At 45.9% G+C, this 13,730-nt stretch overlaps 1 protein-coding gene across 1 annotated transcript in view; it reads right to left on the bottom strand.

Moving 5' to 3' along the window:
• The window catches only part of SMG7 (SMG7 nonsense mediated mRNA decay factor), a gene marked incomplete at its 5' end in the record, with an annotated part of 20,679 nt that extends 7,045 nt beyond the window's left edge, over positions 1–13,634 (bottom strand). The window contains 10 exons of the mRNA XM_009076303.1: positions 74–439; positions 1,410–1,798; positions 2,985–3,129; positions 6,771–7,206; positions 7,445–7,564; positions 8,164–8,224; positions 8,489–8,559; positions 10,415–10,571; positions 11,617–11,779; positions 13,499–13,634. Coding sequence (XP_009074551.1) covers positions 74–439; positions 1,410–1,798; positions 2,985–3,129; positions 6,771–7,206; positions 7,445–7,564; positions 8,164–8,224; positions 8,489–8,559; positions 10,415–10,571; positions 11,617–11,779; positions 13,499–13,634 — 2,044 coding nt within the window. The remainder of the gene's footprint in view (positions 1–73; positions 440–1,409; positions 1,799–2,984; positions 3,130–6,770; positions 7,207–7,444; positions 7,565–8,163; positions 8,225–8,488; positions 8,560–10,414; positions 10,572–11,616; positions 11,780–13,498) is intronic.
• Positions 13,635–13,730: the final 96 nt, after the last annotated feature.

Here is a 13,730-nt window from a genome sequence, read left to right as displayed (position 1 = left end):
TTCCTGAAACAGGGGAACTTGTTGGGAATATCAGAGCCTCGTTGGTTCTCCCCACTGGCAGCATGGATCTTACCTCAAAGGTCATCCTGGAGACAGCATCCTGCTCTGGGCGGAAGACTCCTTGCCGCTTTCCCCTGCGGTCCATGTTTGACTGCTGGGCCATCACCCTGCTGTCAGCCATGCCATAGGAAGAGTCCCAGTAATATTCTGGCACCTTGACTTCTGAGGGGTTCTGGTTATATGGCTCCATTGGGAAAGGCTTCATTTTTTTCTCCAGAGGTTGCTGTTGCATCACGGGAGGCTGCAATGACTGTTCAAAGAGTTTGAGAGGGTCCTGGGCCTGCAGGTAATAGGGCTGCTTTACAGGCATGATCTTCCCCAGGGAGCCTTGGACTTGAGGGGGGTTCCAGAGCTGCTTTGACGAGTCTGCCTGTGGATACTGAGGCAGAGAGACATGATTTCACCAGCAGGGAGGAACAGTTCATGTTAGCTGAACTCCTAACTCCATGCAAACTGTTGGCCTGGCTCGCATGTGACAGACATTCCACAAATAGTCTGATTTGCTGAGTGAATTCACCAAAATGCATAGCCTTGGTAGGCATCTCATCTAGTCAAGGTTTAAGCCTTACTCTAATCCAATACCTCATAAAGTAAATCTTTAGTGAGGTGCTGAGCCAGGGTTTGGCTGCCCAGAACATAGGGTTGTAGGGATAAATTATAAGAGGGGAAATTTAGATATCAGGCAGAAGTTTTCCCTGTGAGGGTGGTGAGACCCTGTCCCAGGTTGCCCAGGGAAGCTGTGGCTGCCCCAACCCTGGCAGTGTTCACAGCCAGGTTGGATGAGCCTTGAGCAACCTGCTCTGGTGGGAGGTGTCCCTGCCCAGGGCAGGGCTTGGGGCTAGATGATATCTAAGGTCCATTCCAACCCCTTAACATACTATGAAACATCAGGAGGGTCTCACCATCAGGTCTGGATGTGCCAGAAGGGAGATTTTCTCCAGCACAACACGAGCACAGAACTAAAAGCTGTGAGAGAACTGACACTGCAACCAGTTAGCCAAAAGGAGAGCATGAGTAAAGGTTCACACTCAGCCTTGTTACTCACACAAGAAAACCAGAAAGGCCTGAGAGAGAAATACCTGATCAGAAGTATCACCTTCATACCTTGCCTATAAACACAGAAAAAGGGTGACAGAAAACACCTTCCCACTCCAGTACATACCTTCCTCTCAGGCACGGCATCCTATGTTCATACCCACCAAACTTCAGCTCTTTTTCACATTTGCCCAGAAGTTCACAATGAAAAAGTTCTTCAACAACAATTTCGAGAGGTAATCCAGGAACACAAGTCTTGAACATTGCCATTTACTTTTAAACAAAGCTCTGCACATAGCATAGGCCAAGTTTACCTGCTGGAATCCGGAGTGGTGTGGTGGGCTCTTCCCCAGGCCCTGCACAGCTTTCGTGGGGGACTGCTGCTGCTGCTGCTGGGCCAGAGCTTGGACCTGTAACTGGCTTGCAGACTGTGCTGTTGCCTGAGCTGGTAAAGATGAGAGGGGTTGCTGGGAAGGAGGTGGTGTTTGCTGAGGTCCCTGGGTCATTGGCCCTGGTCCAGAGGGCCGTTGCTGGCTGTAAGGAATGTGGGACTGTTTCCCACCTTGCACCTGGTTTCCTGCAGGCGAGTGAGCTGTGGGCTGGAGGAAGGTTCCTGGGACAGAAACACCACCTGGGAAGGTGTACCCCGTGCTCATGGAGAAAGCCACAGGAGGGGGGACAACGTAGGTTGGAGGAGGAAATCCTGGAAGAGATAAAGCCAAACCTTTCATCACCATTTGGCAGGGCAGACAGCTCCCTGCAGAAAACATTTAGTGGGGCTTTTCTTCCTATGCTGTTCCTTTAGACCATGAGGAAAGGAAGCACCAGTCTGCACACATCCACTACCATGTCCTTCCTCTCCTCTGCAGGTAATGGCTGTGATCACACAGGGATTCAGAGTCTGGTCTGTGGTTTTCTTGCAATATTCTAGGCACTGCTAACCATATCTGGAGGCTCAACCTCCTTGTTTTTCTTCCCCACACTACCCTTTTTCTTCCCCATTCTGGGGTTTTAATGCTCTACCCTCAAAGTTCCCTCCCTCCTCAAACACATTTTCAGGGACTAAACCTCTGCAGGAACAAACAGAAGCAATCAATAAGATAAGTCTGTTGCCTCCCCCCAGAGGATCACCAGTCTCTGGATTGATTTAGAGGGAGACAGATGGCAAGCAAATAAATCCTAATATCTGCAAGATCAATTCCTTCCCTGTAGTTCAAAGCAAAGCCTGTAGGCAAGATCAATTCCTTCCCTGTAGTTCACACTGCAAAGCCTGGTTTAATTCCATGTCTCACAGGCCAGACTTTATGCTGACTTTGGGACAGGGAAGATGCCTCTCTGTCTTACAGTGAGGAACTCCACATAACAGCTGCAGGGAAGATAGAGCTTCCAGTTATTCCCTGAGCAAACAGGGACAGCAAGGGATGACAGGAACACTCCACAGCAAAATGGGAACATGCAAAGCAGCAAATAAGACCACACAGACTACAGTCTGAGACAGGAACATCACTACAAAAAACCCTGAGCTTTCAAGAAGCAAACAGTGTGACTGATCTTTTGTAACGATCCCTAAGCACAGAGGATGTTTGCTCCTGAGCCAGCACAAGGCTTTGTCATGTTTTGACTAACTACAGCAAGAGCCTACCATGCAGTGCCTTGATCTCAATCCCACTAACCCAAGAAGGCAGGTGGCAGATTTCATGACAGATTCCAAAGCATAAGGAATCTTACTTCATTTCACTTCTGCTATGCCCCTTTTTTGTAAGATTCCCAACATGAGAACCCATGCTCAGGAACAGAGCTCCTGCCTTCAGAGGCTGTAACAACCACTGTTAAAGGGTTTTCTCTGCACTCAACAACAAATCACACTTCAGAAGGAGGAGGCAAATTACCTGGTCGACTAGGAAGGGGAGGGAAGGCTCCTGGGTGATGAATGGGGATGAACTGGGAACTGCTGGCCTGACTTGGAGTCTGAGTTACAGGTGTTTTCCTGGCTTCAGACACCGGAGTCTTCCTCATCTCCGTCTGGGATTTCACCTGAAGCAAAAGAAAGGATGAGGACATTAGAAAACTTTTCCTGTCATTACCCATATCACGTTTCAAGCCAAAAAAATAAACTCCCAGATTGTCTGAGAGATTGTTTTCTTTCCCTTAAGTAAGTGGGAGAGGTTTGGAACACAGGAACCCTCCTGACTGAGCTGAGGCAGGTAACCCCGTGTGTCCTCAGGCACTCCTGGCCTCACAAAAGCACTCTGATGTCTACTCAGAAGATACAACAGGCTCCTTCTCTAGCAAGAGAGTGAGGAACAGACAATACCGTCCTCAAACCACACAAAGAACTTAGCATGCTGCTCACCTGCAGTGTGTAAACACAAAAAACCAAATGCTATTATGCTTCTCCTAGGGCACTGCTTCAGCCTAACTCATGCCACTTACCTGCAGCACCTTAAAAATAAACAAACACCACCACCTTCTTCCTAGGGAATCCTCTCAGCCTAGTCCATATGCACAAACTCCTGCACACAGTGAAATTCCTTTGACCCAGAGCACACAGGACAAACAGCAGCAGTGCTTAACCTCGTTCAGTTTACTGTGTAGCTGCTGTGTGTTCTGTGAAAAGAGCTGCACCAGTTAAAGGCAGAGAGAAGAATGGAATGGAATGTTTACCTGAGTCTGGGCCTGCTGCAGTCTGGGTCTTCCTGGAGAGGAAGACAGAGGGGAAGACTACTTTCCCTTTCTGTTCAGCTCAGCAGAACTGCCTGGAATGCAAGATGGAGCAGGCAGGAAAAAGATAGCAAGCAAGGAACCTGGGCAATACAGAAAGGGCCCAGGAGCAGACCTGATGCCAAGCCTCAGAGGTGAGTGAAAGAAAGGGTTGTCTCAGGGACCAAATCTAAAAAATCCAAACCAAACCAACCAAAACTGTGCAGGGTTTATTTCCACATTTACTGCTGCTGAGTTGAAAGGAGTTTCAGGGCATTTGTTTCTGCCAAAATAAAGGGGTAGATGCAGCCAAATGTTTTCATAGGTTCTTTTCCAAACTGAATCTCCCCATGTAGAAATTATGAGAGTGTAGAGTTTTTTTGTAGTTGGACAACTGGGAGGTTTGGGTGCCTTTTTCACCTCCCACTAGAAAAAGTCAGGAGGGAACTCCACACCTCAAAGTTCAGGCTGATGCTAAACACCCCAGACAATGCAGCCCTTGCTCAGGCCCCATCTCCTCACTGACCACCTTCACCCTCCATCACATTCTGTATGCTCAAGCTTAAATTGTGCTGTGCCTTTTTTTCCACACAATAAGCCAAACATTTTTATAACCCACACCAAGTGCTGTGCACTTTTTAAGAGCAATGTCAGAGAATTCCAAGACTCCCTTCCCTCTGTGGGACTTCAAAACAAGAGCTTTAGACCCTCTGTGCTATAACACATTGCCAAAGGTGGTTTCCAAAAGGTTATCTGTACAATATACAGTTAACTTTAAAAACCTAAATCACTAAAATTGATTCATCAGGACAGACAAATTCCAGTTGCTTCATTGTTTCTGTTTGATCTCACCTCACACTAAAATTGATTCATCAGGACAGACAGATTCCAGTTGCTTCATTGTTTCTGTTTTATCTCACCTCTAAAGTGTCAAAGCTACCAAATATTTACTCCCACAATGGCTCTAAATGTTCCTACACCGTGCTGGAGGGAAGCAGCATTTCATCATAGTGACCTCTTGTTACACTTTGGGTAAGTCTGCACCAAACCTTCCTTGGCACCTAACATTATTTTCCCTGGAGAGCAGAGATTCATACTCAAGATCCTGCCTGAGAGTGCCAGTTTTCCCCTTATCTGCCAAGCAGGACCGATTACTTTTGTGTAAAATTCCTCACATTTTTGCCACTTCAAAGTTGCAGCATAAAAGCTTTCAAAGGCAATGAACTATGGAGGAGATTGAGCCTGAAATTCCCAGGAAGGCCAAAGCAGGAGCACTAACACTCCACCAACTGGTACAAAACCTCCACTGGCTGTACAGTGTGTGGGGAAACAAACACTCCCTCTGTTCTGGAGTGGGTCTGAATTAGTCCACCAAACTGTATAAAACAAAAGGAATTGCATTGGATTAGTTGCCATAAATACAGCTGATGGAACTAAAAAGTCAAAATTGACTTCTATTCAAGAAGAGGCAAAGAATGACCAACCACAGCAGATTCTGCTACAGGTGGGTTTGAAATAAGTTCTCCCTAAGGTAGTTAGCTCTTAAGACTAAGGCAAGCAAATTTCTGATAAATTAGGTAAGTTAAAATATCTTCCCTGTCTGAACAACTACACATCCTTCTCACATCTGGTGGGGGTGTATCAGCCTCATGTCCTTATTTTGTAGGACAGGGGCACAAACATCCAGAGTGGGAGCTGTGCTCAGGCCTGCAACCAGATTCCAGACAAGTCTGACAAATACGTAAGAAACTTGCTGCTCTGTCTCACCTGTGTTGGTTTTCAGTGTTCAGCAACTCACAAACAACTCCCACATGGTTTCTGTAGCCTTTACAGGAACCCTCTGCCCCTACTTGGTGGGACCTCCTGCAAACCCAACTGAATAGTGCTGCCAGTTCAGACCTTCCATTTCATAGCAATGATGCTTAACAGCAAATGATCAAGAGGAGAACAAGAAGAACAACCCGAGGCTCCTAACACCACAAGCTGGAAAGGCTGAGAGAGATGGTTTTGTCTAGCCTAGGGAAAGCAAGACTCAGTGACAGGACTTCAGAGCAGTTGCAAAGAGGAAGAGTTGTTCTGCAGACCTGTCCTGGGCAGTAGTAATGGGCTTACACAAAGAGGGAGATAACATGCATTACAAGTATTTTCTACTTGCAAGAGCAGTAAAGAAATGACACAATTTATCTAGGGAAATAATGGAGTCTCTGTCACTAGCATCAAATGCTTCCAACAGTCATCAGGGAATGACTGAGATGCAACCCAACTGCCCAGGTACAGACCAGCCCTGAAACTCTCCACCCTTACTTACTACAGCTCAGTGGAAGTCAGACCAGTACATTCACTGCTTTCTTGAGCTATTTCATATGCAAAGCTCACAGGAAGAGAGGAAAAAAAGCATGTCCCTAAAAATACAACTGATGCAAGAGCAGCTGATGTGAAAACCAAAAATGCTGAGCACAGATTCCTGATTTAATAGCAGTGTGTGGCTTTCCTTGCTTCCAGAGAGACCTCTAACTGCATGCACAGAACAGAGGATCTTAATCCACATATATAATTTGGTGTTTGTTTTGCAATGTGCTCAGTTTGTTGAATTTGCACAAGTGAACTGAAAATGCAGAGTGCCCAGTTCCTCCAAAAGAGGCCACAGCACAGGTGAGAGCATGACTACAACCTGGCCATGTGAACTGTGCTGATGGCCTAAATAACCTCTGGACTAACAGGCAGCAGTCTGCTTTTTAAGACAGTTAACACAACAAAATCACTTTTCATTCCACCCTATCTTTTTCTCCCTCTCTCTCTGTTTGAGACAGCATCAAGCAAAAGGGCAGAGACCCAAAGGTCACCAATACCTGCTCTTTGCATTAGCTGTACCTGCAGGGCCCACAGTGAGACCTCAGCTCTACACAAGCAGTGACAGCCCTGACACAAGCACAGTACCACCTCAGTCACAGTAACCCTTTGAGCTAAAGGCTTACCTGAACTGCCACGTTCTGCTTCCCTGCTTCCTGCATCTTATCCAAGCCACATTTCTTGGTCTCATTCTTTCTCTTATTGTTATCCTTCTTCCCATCATTCTTACTGGCTACTAATCCTTTGCTAAAGTCCCTTCTTTCCCTCGCCACGTCCTTCGGGGGGTAGATACGCCCTTGCTCCCTGTTCAGCTCCCTTGGCTTGATGTTCTCTTTGAATGTGACCATTGGTTTTTCTCCCACATCACAGTTGTTGCTCAGGCTTCTGCCAGAGGACAGAACTGATTTGAGTCCAGGGCTCCCATCAGCAGACAGTGGCTCTGCAACGGATGTTTCCTGCAAGGCGAGACTCTCTTTGGCTTCACTTGGGTCCTCCAGCAACAGTTCTGGGATCTCTGTCACAAACAACAGCTTGCCTACCTCATTTTCACACTGAATCAACCTGAAACAGAAAGGAATTGAAAAGCAACTACATTAATTATGTTATGAAAATCAGCCCACGGAGCAAGGGCATGCTGACCCACAGAGCACGTCAGCAGCACTGTTAGCATCTCGTGCTCACCTCACAGCTCATTGCTGTGCTGAACAGAGCAATAACAGCAAACAACACTCAACTCTGGCTCCTGTGTTGCCTCAGCTAACAGCAGCACATGGAGCACAGAGAGGGCACCTGCAATTACCTTGGCTGGTTATCAGCAATCCATTTGCCTGTGAAGATCAGGCGCTGCTGCCGGATCCGACGCTGCTGCCCTTCTTTATCCCCTGTAATTGCCTGGTGGCCTTTGGAAAAATCCAAGTTCCTAGTGTTGACACAGGAGAGGGAATATTAATTACACAATTACCCTTGCAACGTCGTATTTCATTAGCAATACGATCTGTCAGTATTGCTCTATTAGAAGCTGTGAACTTTCACCAGATATCAATCAGAACGTGAATGTTAGGTCTAATTTACAGCTGTCATTCTCTTCTGGTGAGGTGCAGCCACATTAAGGAGGTTTGGGGAGGTTTTAACTATACAAAAGGCCCAAAACTCATCTGTGTGATAATCAAAAGCAGAAAACTAATAGCTGAGTGAATATATCTAACATTTAGCCAGCATTTGTGCATGGTGTTAGGTGCAGGGACACAGTTAGAACAACCAAAGTAAAACCACATCGAGCAGCTTCCAAGTATTCCTTTCCTTCATAAGTGTTTCCCTTTCCATTTACTAGTCTGAAGACTACAGAATAAGAATACAAAATTCATGAGCAATATTGTAAGCTCAAGACTTGCACTACAGCTGTTTTGAAGAGACCTACATCAATCCATGCAGCAGTAACTACTCATCGATGAGGTAGTGGAGGGAACAGACCAATGCCTATCAAAGCCTTGACATGAGTGTCCTTCAGCTGTCACCCACCTGAACGAGGGCCTCAGAGCCAGGAATCCTTGCAACTCAAATTCTTCTGGAAGGGGGGTTGCTGGCAAACACAGTGAACAGTGTCAGGAAAGCAGGAAAACATTGAACACAGTATCACAGTAGATATCTCTGAGCAGAGTCTTCTCCTAACTGCTCCACCCTGCAGCCTGAGGAGCTCCAGAATAACCACATAAAGTCTGCACATGCACTAATACTAGAAGACAACTTGCTTCCTTATTTGCTCTTCAACTGTAATTCCCCACACCATCAGGAAAACTGCTCATCATCCCCAGTTCTTTGCAGCACACACTAGAAGTGTCCTTACCATTATTACTGGAGAGATCCTCTTCGTGAGGCTGAAAGCTGTTTAGAAGAGAAATCAGCCAGGGCCATATGCTACAAATTAGAAAACAGACAAACCACAAGTGAAAACTACAGAATACGTGGAATGGGTTCACTTTACCACTGTGTAACTGCTACACAGTCAGAGCTTCCACAAATCCTCTGATTCCCAGAAAAAGACACGGTTTCTCTCAAGTGAACATGACCACTGTTACTGAAGTGCTGGAGCAGCTACCACACAGGTCAGAAGCTCAAAGTAAGAGCTGCACTGAGTAAGACCATGAAACCCCATGGGAACTGCCAGCCCCCTGCCTTACCCTCACAACACCAGGAAATCCTTCCCACAGGCCCTGGAGCAAAGAATTTTACAATCACACTGATCACTGCACAGGTGGTTAACATTTAACTGCCACCAACAGGTTGTTTCACTCCTGTTCATAAAAGCTCATGCCCAAAAGTCTAAGCTTCCTTCTGCTGCAGTTATAGGCACCATGGAGGCAGCAGGAAGCTGTTGTAGGATGCTAACTGTGCTCAGTGCTGGTGAAATGAACTTGTCCTCCCCTCAGCAAGACTTCCAGGCGTCACCCACCACCCAGTACCTGCACTGGAGTGCAATGTGCACCCACCAGCCCAAGAGGAGCTGCTTTCCAGCACCACTGCAGGACTGCAAACAGCATCTCTCTGCTTATTCTCTATGCTACACTGAGCAATATTTCCTTCCCATGACTGACAAGGAACAGAAGGAGGGGAAAAAAAAAGGAGTGTGAAAGTCTGGTGCAGCCTCCAGTAAATTACAATCCTCCTGAACAGTGTTTGAAACAATGAGATTTCATAAGGGATCCAAAAGAGTCATGTAAGGACACACCAAAATCTAGACCTCAAGTGGCTTCCACAAGGCAGGTTTGGAAAATCACTTCCCAAGACAACACACCAGTACAGACACAGTTATTTCTGTCCTCAGTTCTTGCCTTCAGATTCAGCTACTTTTCTAGGTAAACACATTTCCCTTCTATTTCAGTTTGGGGTAGAATTAATTATCCACAAGAAAATTATACACATGGCATGGGGCCAACAAAGTTTAAAAAGGATAAGGAATATTTCTTGACCCAAGAGCAGAATTCAGTAATAGTTACTATCATCTCAAACAATTTGTGAACTGTATTCCTCCTTTCCTTGAGGTTTTCCTTAACATTCCCTTCAGGAATTCTGGAGCTGAAGTTCCCACAGCTCCAGGGCTTTAAGTTTTGTGTGAGTGTTATTTAGCAAACACAAGTTCTAGGGACCCACTGCTCCACAGGCATCACACTGTTCTCCTTAGAGTGCTCATCCTAGGAAAAATACTCCTCCAGCTGTGTCAGAAACAGTGGCTCAGACCTGAAGAAACACCTTACTGAATTGCTATAACTCATGAAAAGTTAACAGAATATTAAATGAATTTTTGGTGAGTTGAGTCTAACCTATGCCCTAACACCACCCTGTCAAACAGACCATGGCACTAAGTGCCACATCCAGTCTCTCCTTACACCTTGAGTTTAATTCCTGGGTGAGTGGATCCTTGCACTGCCCAAGAGATGGCTCAGTGCATGAAACTGAGGCAAGTATTCTCCTGCCAAATCCCTTAATCATCTGAGAAATCACTACACTTGATTAGTCTAAGGGTACACTCAGTTATGCTCAAGTTGAACATTACAAAGTAGATCTTCAAGAAGCTACAGCAAAGCTAAAGCAAATCAAAACAAAATTTGCTCCTGTAACCCACAAGTCTCATCTTTTGCTTTATGAGCTTGCCAGCACATACATTTTCCATCATTCTGATGCCTGTAATAATGAGTTATGTGATCACTTTCCCCCTTATTAGTCATTATGACTTCATGCAAGCAAGTGTATCAAAAGAAAGATGAACACTCACTACCGTCTCTCATCCACCACTGCCTCCTGGAAAACACTGGGACGGAGTTTCAGCCAATCCATGGAAACCTTCACAGCTGGAAGAGGATATGCAGCCCCAGAGTCCTCCTGGTAGTCATTTTGTAAAGGACACTTGCACAGAACTCCAAGAAATGACACTAGAAACAGAGTAAGGGGGGGAAACCAAACACAGCAACTCCATGATGTGGAAATGACACTGTAAAGACCAAATAACCTAAGCAAACACCATAAAACCCTATTTTTAAGAGCACTATCTTTAGAACAAAACAGCTTCACTGCTTCACCTTAAACAATCCCCCAAGGGATCAGAACACCTTTGTTTTTGAACAGTTTTCTACCATGAAGAATCTGGGTGGCTTTTTCCCCTTCAAGTGCCATGGCAAATCATTTGGGAAGTTAACCAAATTGAGGGAGATGAACCCATTGCAAAAATATTCACTCACCTATTTATTAGAAATTATCAACTCAACTCTCTACCTGCATTTTATCCACTTTCCCAGGTCAGCAGGCACAGGGATGTATGGGAGCTCTGCAGGCAGGGACTCAGCCCAGACCCCTCAGGGCACACAAGCTGAGACACACAGGAACCACACCAGTAGGGACTGGTGTGGTTTTCAGAATCAACTCCAGGCTGGAATCTAGAGAAATCCAGCTCTTCAAAAATGCAGGTGTTGACAACCAAGGCCAAACAGATGATGGGATGGATCAGGTTAAGCAAGTCACCACGGCTAGTCTAAAACACTCTGCACTCCCAATTATCTCCTAGCTGACGTTATCAAGAGCACAGAAGCAGCTGAGATCTTCTGTCAGCTCCTACTTCAGCCCTGTTAGATCAGGACCAGCTCCATTCAAAGCAACTCCAGCTGCATGCAGCCAGCTGAGGAGAAGCCCGACCTACTGCCAAATTGGACCCAGCTTTGCACCCAAGTTACAATGTTCTCTCAAAACCAGGAAAAAGCTGCAGAGTTGTTCTTCTTCAAACAGAAGAAGTCCAGGGCACAGAAATCCAGTGGTAGCTAGCATTGCTAGACATAGATCCTGTGCAACCATCTTCTCTCTTAGCTTTCTCCTCAATGTCTGCTCTCATCACTCACCTCACATAAGCAGTAAGGTGGATACTGACAGCAAACTACTAGTGGATTCCACATGAAACCCAAAGAGAACTCCAAAAATCACACTTACTGAAGAGAGCCAGGAGCTGTGTCCAGCAGAGCTGCTCGTCCTGGCTGTAGCTGTGCTGCTCCGTTTCGTTGCTGAAGTCTCGCAGGTGGTGCAGTTGGAACAGGTTGATAACAGTAATATGGACTAACTGCTGAGAGTTGAAGGCCTTTTGGAACAACAACCTCTGCAACAGAGACACATGATGAATGTATTTTTAGATGGGAAAGCACACACTCGAAAGGATTAGTAGTTGCTACTTCACTGCTTGACTAATGCTTCTGCCCTCAAGGCACCATTCACTCTGGATTTTATTTTGAGGTCATCCCTACTAGCACAGCACTGAGCTTAGAATCACAGAATCATCAAGGCTGGAGGAGACCTCTAAGACCATGAAATCCAACCATTAACCTGCCATTCTGCTGTAACCCCTAAATCCTAACCCATACCCGCCAGCATCAGACCCAGACACCTCTTAACACTTCCAGGGATAGTGACTCCACCACCTCCCCGGGCAAACTATTCCAGTGCAGCTTCCCAGGAGGGCTGGGGCAGGTGCCAGCTGTTAAGGCCAAGGTTTCTGCTCACACACCAGCTGAGATGCACAAATCAACACCCCCTTGGATGTGGTTCTCTTTCAGAGCAAGCGCGACTTGATGCGAGGTGACAGCATAGCAGTGGCACTGCAAGAGCTGCAGAGGCACGTGGACCCATGGGCTCTGCCAGCCTTTCCAAGGGACAGCATAGAGAGGGGGACATTTTTAACAAACACCCCAGGAAAATCTAACTACTGGGTGGTTAGGTATTAAAAACTAATCCCACATCTGACTTGGTGGGGCACGGAATGCCTCAGTGGACTAAAATAGCACGAGCTATTTACAAATGCCTTGCAGTAACTATGCTGGAAAAGACACCTTTCTCAGGCCAGGAAAAGGAACTTTAATGCTTTCTGTGGAAAAACAGGAGATATCCTAACCCATAACCAACTTATCTCCAGACACAACAATCAGGGAGGCAAGTGGACTAACCAGTGTAAGCAACAGCAAAAGGTTTAAGCTCCAAGTTCAACCTTGATTTTTGTAGTTAAGGGCATGAAGCACTGCAGAGCCAACAGCTCAGACTGGCAGAGCTGCCAGCAGCAGAACTGTGGGCCTGAGCACTGCCAACCCCACAACTGCTCTCCTCAGAGCTAAAATCAGCCCCAGAGTTAAACTGATTAGCCACCACACAGCCAACTTCCCATCCACATCCAACCCACTGGAGCCAGAAGAGTTGCTCTCTAGTAAATTAAGCCTTATGGTGCATAATACAAACAAAAAAAGTAATCTAAGCAGCAAAGCAGCTCAATTAGCTCTGTTTTAACACCCTGGATCAGCTCAGAAAGCAAAGACTCTTCCACATGCCTGAGCAATGCTCATAATTATTGATTACAAGCACTGTGGAAAAAGCAAGTACTTGTTCAAGAGCCAAATCACCCACACAAAAAGAGATACAATTATTTCATTTTCCAACAGCACTAAGTGCCAGTGCTCAACAGCCCAAATGCAAAGCTAATTCAAAGCAAGTTCTGGGGGGGAGTTAATTTATTGTAAAGACAGTTTGGGCCTGGCTGTAGCACCCATCTTCGTGACCTCATTTGGACACACTCCAATAACTTCATATCTTTCTTATATTGTGGTGCCCCAAACTGCACACAGTATTCAAGGTAAGGAAAAAATCCCTACTATGGGCAGAAGTGACCAGAACTATCTAGTGGTAGCTGCAATGCAAACCATCCCTGAGTGGCTGTTTGAGTTTCCTGTATTTTAGCCTGTGAAAGAGTTATTATTGGACTGTAATTTCAGAACTGAGCTGCTAAAAATACTCTCCTCAATATACTAATTAATCTGTTGTTGTTAGAACTCACCTTGAATTGTTCTTCCAGCTTTTCTCGAAGAGGGCTCAGCTTCTCCAAGCTCTTACTCAGGTACACATGGCCATGGAATTTAATGAATGCCTTGATGAAGTCAGAAACACTCCATCGAGTCTTCACCTCATCACGACTGTGTTTGGAACAGAAACACCAGGGGTTAGACTTAGGAATCACACACACTCCAGAACTATTATGATGCTATTCACAGAATCATAGAATCAACCAG

This window comes from Acanthisitta chloris, unplaced genomic scaffold, assembly GCF_000695815.1.
Source record: "Acanthisitta chloris isolate BGI_N310 unplaced genomic scaffold, ASM69581v1 scaffold23266, whole genome shotgun sequence".
Classification (NCBI taxonomy): domain Eukaryota; kingdom Metazoa; phylum Chordata; class Aves; order Passeriformes; family Acanthisittidae; genus Acanthisitta; species Acanthisitta chloris.
This window is presented reverse-complemented; position numbering and strand designations above follow the sequence as displayed.